At 41.8% G+C, this 6,093-nt stretch overlaps 1 protein-coding gene across 1 annotated transcript in view; it reads right to left on the bottom strand.

Moving 5' to 3' along the window:
* Positions 1 to 6,093, bottom strand: part of SNX13 (sorting nexin 13) — a 44,547-nt gene that overhangs the window by 24,452 nt on the left and 14,002 nt on the right. Inside the window, exons 9-11 of the mRNA XM_010138772.1 lie at positions 5,633 to 5,771; positions 5,123 to 5,211; positions 3,900 to 3,999 (exon numbers count right to left, since the gene is read on the bottom strand). Coding sequence (XP_010137074.1) covers positions 3,900 to 3,999; positions 5,123 to 5,211; positions 5,633 to 5,771 — 328 coding nt within the window. The remainder of the gene's footprint in view (positions 1 to 3,899; positions 4,000 to 5,122; positions 5,212 to 5,632; positions 5,772 to 6,093) is intronic.

The following is a 6,093-nucleotide window of genomic DNA, read 5'->3' as shown; positions in this document are numbered from 1 at the left end:
TAATAAGTTTCCCAAAACTGGACATAGTATTCAAGGTACAGCCTCACCAGTGCGGAGTACAGAGGTCACGCTATTGCTGATAGAAGCCCAGATGCTCTTGGCCACCTGGGCACACTGCTGGCTCATACTCAGCTGCTGTCAACCAACACCCCCATGGTCCTTTTCCACTGGGCAGCTTTCCAGCCTCTCCTCCCCAAGCCTGTAGCGTTGCAGGGAGTTGTTGTGACCTAAGTGCAGGACCCAGCACTCGGCCTTGTTGAATATCATGTCATTGGCCTTGGCCCATTGATCCAGCCTGTCCAGATCCCTCTGTGGAGCCTCCTGACCTTCAAGGAGATCTGCAAACTTACTGATGGTGCCCTTGATCCCCTCATCCAGATCATTGATAAAGATGTTAAAGAGAAGAGGCCCCAGTACTGAGCCCTTGGGAATATACTTGTGACCGGCCGCCAACTGGATTTAACTCCATTCACCGCCACTCTCTGGGCCCAGCCAGCCAGCCAGTTTTTGATCCAGCAAAGCGTGCACCCATCCAAGCCACGAGCAGCCAGTTTCTCCAGCAGAATGCTGTGGGAAACGGTGTCAAAGGCTTTACTCAAGTCTAGGTAAAAAATATCCACAGCCTTTCCCTCGTTGTGTCGGTTTAAACATGGTGCTGACTGCATGGTCCGGTTTTGTTCTTCCCCTTCTCCTTCCCAGCGAGCCATGGGAATCCGGGGAAGGGAAGTGTCACTCAGACACTCTCTGCGAATTAGTGCATAAAAAGGGGCATTCCGTTCTGTTCCCCCTCTCTGCTTGCTGCTTTGTTCGCACCACAGCACTTTTTGAATTTCCACCCCTGGGGCTAAGAACTTTTCATTGGAGAGAGAAGCAGCATCTGCAGTAACCTCAGTATCCCTGACAGCAGTAAAAGACTCCTTCTGCGAAGCAGGTATACCTTTCCACTTTGCTGATTCCCGGCGGGGGTGGTGTAGAACTGTTTTGCTATGGCCAAGGGTCGAACCAGCCATAAGCCCCTAAATCCCTGCACAGGATGAGATAAGAATGGCAAAAGGGGAATGCGAAACTGGTTCTAGATTCTCGAAAGAGACTCGCACCCGCGGAGGACCATCGCTGGCATTCCCTGGAGGTTCCGATCAGTCCCATATGTGCAGACGGAAGGGCAAGCCTGGAAAACCTGCCCTCAGTAAATGCAAGTTCTCTTTGGCCACCCCGAACGGAGAAAGGACTATTTTACCCGCAGAGCAGTTTGCTTGGGAAAAGTTTTCCTGGACTGAAAACTTTTGTGAGGACACAGACAATTCCTTCCCTCCCCCACCACCGGTGCAGCGACCATGTGGCAGGTGGGTCCTTTGTTTGTAAGCGGGGGATGTGGGTTTGAATGGGAGATTTGTATTGTATTTGCATATGCTTATTTATTTATCGATCTCTCCCTCTATATTTCTCTCCTTTCCAGCCCTGCCTGACTTCTAAAATGATTTTACCTTCAGGCTCTTCTATTAAAGCTCTCCCCCTCCTCCTAAAGCCTGTGTCTGCTTTTCCTTCACCCAAATCAAGCCATGTACTCAAGCTGTTAACAAGCTGATAAGCTCCCTTTGGTGTGTGGTTTGCTGGTTTTGCCTTCTAGCAGAACCCCTCGCAGTCGCAGCCCTTTTGGTGCTAACAGCCCCTTTTCTTCAAGCCTTGACACTCGTCCACTAAACGTGTCACCTTGTCATAGGAGATCACATTAGTCAACCAGGACCTGCCTTTCATAAACCCATGCTGACTGAGCCTGATCACATGGTTGTCCAGTACGTGCCACTTGATGGCACTCATGATGATCTGCTCCATAATCTTCCCCAGCACCAAGGTCTGACTTTAAAGCTCTCCCCCTCCTCCTAAAGCCTGTGTCTGCTTTTCCTTCACCCAAATCAAGCCATGTACTCAAGCTGTTAACAAGCTGATAAGCTCCCTTTGGTGTGTGGTTTGCTGGTTTTGCCTTCTAGCAGAACCCCTCGCAGTCGCAGCCCTTTTGGTGCTAACAGCCCCTTTTCTTCAAGCCTTGACACTCGTCCACTAAACGTGTCACCTTGTCATAGGAGATCACATTAGTCAACCAGGACCTGCCTTTCATAAACCCATGCTGACTGAGCCTGATCACATGGTTGTCCAGTACGTGCCACTTGATGGCACTCATGATGATCTGCTCCATAATCTTCCCCAGCACCAAGGTCTGACTGACAGGCCTGTAGTTCCCTGGATCTTCCTTCAAGCCCTTTTTGTAGATGGGCATCACATTTGCGGATTCCATCCAGCCCCATAAACTTCTGTGCTTCTAAGTGATGTAGTAGGTCACTGACCATTTACTCTTGGATTCTGGGGGCTTCATTCTGCTCCCCTCTCTGTCTTCCAGCTCAGGGTGCTGGATACTCCAAGAACAATCAGTTTTAACATTAAAGACTGTGGCAAAGACATTAAAGTACCACATCCTTGTTCATTATGTCTCTCCCCAGATCCAATAAAGGATGGAGATTTTCCTTAGCTCTCCTTTTTTTGCTAATTTACTCAAATGTTTTAAATTGTCTTTTACAGCAGTAAACAGATTAAAAGTACCAAAGCCCAACTAGAATTTAATTTTCTCCCTGCATAACTTCACATAATGTTTGAATTCCTCCTGAGTTGCCTGCCCCTTCTTCCAAAGCTCATAAACTCTTTTCTTCTCCCATTGTTCGAGCCAAAGCTCTCTCTTCAGCCAGGCTGGACTTCCCTGGTTGCCCTGCCCCTTCTTCCAAAGCTCATAACCTCTTTCCCCCCCCTCCAGCCCCTCCCACCCCCAAGTTCCAGCCAAATCTCTCTGGTCAGCCAGGCTGGTGGTCTTTCCCACCAGCTCATCTTTTGGCACTTGGGGACAGCCTGCTCCTACACCTTGAAAATTTTCTTCTTGAAGAATGTCCACCCTTCCTGGAGTTCTCTGCCCTTCAGGACTGCATCCCAAGGGACTCAGTCATCAAGCCCCTAAACAGGCCGAAGTCCACCGTCCACAAGTTTAAGGCGGCTGTTTTCCTAACCCCCTCTCCTTACTTCTCCACGAACCAAAAACTCTATCAATTTCATCATCACTATGCCCAAGATAGCCTCCAACTACTACATCACCAAGTCCTTCTCTGTTCACAATCAACAGGTCCAGTGGGGCACCTTTCCTAGCTGGGTTGCTCACCAGCTGTTAGGAAGCCATCGTTCACACTCTCCAGGAAAAGCCTCAATTGTTTCCTCTCTGCTGTGTTGTATTTCCATCTACTGCATTAAAAGGACTATCACCCCAATAAAATTGATGGATATTCTTACTAATGACATCAGACTAATTCACAAAAGAAAATAAAACATTAGAAAGTATTAAAAATTTATTATACAATCCACCCATCAATTTCTTGATTACATGATAAAACTAAAACAGTACATACATTAGCTTCTCAAACAGACAATCTTCAGTAGCCTTATAATCCTCTAAACTTCAATCAAACTTCTATAGGCACTGGTTCCATTAGCTTCAGTGAGACCAGCAAAAGTAAGACTAACCACTATGGTAAGTTTGAGAGTCCTTCCAATTTCAAACATCTAAGCAATTCTTGCAATGATTCTGTTCTAAACAGAACAAACTTGAAGTGACAGACCAAGAACCGTCTTACTGAGAGATCAGTATTGAAACAAGCTTGATACAAGCTTTTGGAAGTACCGAGTATGATGTTCCGAACAGTTAATTACAGATACATTTGCAAAGAAGGCTTTGGCTCCCTCTGGCAAGGGGCTTATACACATTTAACTCTCAGCAGACACTTATCCTTAGTGATTTCAAATGTACAGTCCTTTGAGTTAGTATATTCTTTATAAATAAAAAGATCAGATACATTAACACTTACCCATAAAAAATTGTAGTGCAACATTGTCTACCAGAATATGGTCCAGAGGGACTGTGCAAAGTTTTCCAAAGTTTGCTGCCAGTTTCACAGTATCTATTTCCTTTAAGACACAATTCAGTGTTTTCATAAGTCTTTTTTCAATTATCTTTTAAAAATTCTACTTACCACAAAACAAACGTAATAAAAATTGACATTATGGATAAAGCAGCCTCTCAACGGTTATTTTCACAATCACTAGTAAATTAATATCTAGATCATAAGGTCTTGTTCTCTTAACTATTTGCCTTCAGCATGGACGACTTCTGTTACATGGGAAGCTGGCTTTTAACACTGTCGTTCATGTAATAGTATACAGGTCAAATTAACCCCAAAACCCTCTCCAACAGAGACAGTAACATGAAAACAAATTAACAACATGAACTAACTTCAGCATTTGATGGGGTGCAAGTCACCACAACTTAAATTCATCTCTGTCCAACTTTCTTTTACCAATATGACATTTCTTGGTATCACAGCAACACTTCTGGGTCCAACTGTAGAATACTTAATGTAATTTTATGCATATTGACTGTTAAAATGAGTATCTTGGAGCCGCATCTAGGTCCAGTTAAGAGAGTCAATAAACTAAGCAAAGTCAAACATACTGACTCTCGTCAGCCTTAAAATATAAAACAAGCAACAGAACAAGGGATTCTCAAATTTAAAAACCAGTTTGCCTTAGGCTTTTTGTTGAACTAAGGAGGTAAATACGTCTAATAGAAGGCGATACACAGAGTCTACAAGGCATTGCAAAATAATCAGCAAGTTGTACCTTTATCGACAGGCAAACAGATCTTTGTGTGCCTCAAGCTTAGTCTTTGGCAAAGTATGCACTGGAGCATCAAAAAAATATCAGAATCTAGGTATATAAATACAAAGATGCTTTACATCTAGGTAATATTTTGGTATAACTCTTGTATTGAGAAGGTATGAATAGTTTTAAGATGTACTGATGTATCTGAACCATTAAAACCAGAATCTGAAAAACTCTCTATGTATGAATCATTAGAAATTTTTTCAATACTAAACTGTATATACAAGACCAACTTCAGTTGTATAATGTATTCCTGTAACAGCATACTTCAAGTTGTGTTTCAATATGCAGAAGTAGAAAGCTAGACCGAGCTAGTAAGTCAAATGTGCAACTTCACTCTTTCAGAACCAAAAAAAATTCTGAAACTTACTTTTCCTGACTGCAACCTCTGAATTCTTGAATCACATACTTTAATAACATATAATAAACTGTTTATTTGATTCTTTATAGTGTTGATATCTGAAAACGAAAACAAAAACAAAGAGGATTGAGAAATGCAGATTAGTATACTCTTGTTCTAGAACACTCTGAAACTATATACAAGAAATGACATACCATATGTAAAACACATCAGCTTTGAATTTTTTTTTCAGTTTGAATATCTTATTGATGGAAGCGAACAAGAAGAAATGTTTTTCTCTTTCCTTTTTCAGACTAATTGTTAGCTGACTACCCATTAATACCTGAAGTATTACTGAAATTCAGAACCACTCGCAGGCAAGTTTCAATTCAATGAAAGTATTTCCATTTATGAAGATTCAAGTTTTAACACTTCACATCATTTACTTATTAATTAACTGGCAAAGTATTTTATACATCAGTTTTTATTTTCTACATTTTTTGAACATGCATTTTGTATTTGATAGAAGACAGCACTAACCATCTCCGGCTGTATCTAGAGATCGAAGATATTGCAGTTCTTCACTTGCTTTATCTTTCACTGCTTCCAACTCTCCTGTATTATCACTTAATTTAATAATATTCATAAAGGCCTCATAGTTACAGTTGGAATCACGAATCTAAAAGAAAGTTTTATGGTATGAATAATGCAAAACAGCACAAGACATGATTTTTCATTAAGTTAAATTATTTCAATACAGCCCTGTAAAGAGGTATTTTAAAAAACACTTTGATGCTTCTAAACCTTATTTTTGATACTATAACTTTACTTGGACCAAGAAAGCAGCAGCATGCATGCAGTCAAAACCTATTTTACAACATCATTTGCCGTTTTCCAGAAAAACAACGAAGACACACAGGAAGTCTGCCAACCTGCTTAATGAAAATCTTGTCCAAAACCCAATCAACCTTCTTCTGCTATTACCCATCTCCTTAGCTAAG

This window comes from Buceros rhinoceros, unplaced genomic scaffold (genome assembly GCF_000710305.1).
Source record: "Buceros rhinoceros silvestris isolate BGI_N320 unplaced genomic scaffold, ASM71030v1 scaffold1726, whole genome shotgun sequence".
NCBI classification, from domain to species: domain Eukaryota; kingdom Metazoa; phylum Chordata; class Aves; order Bucerotiformes; family Bucerotidae; genus Buceros; species Buceros rhinoceros.
This window is presented reverse-complemented; position numbering and strand designations above follow the sequence as displayed.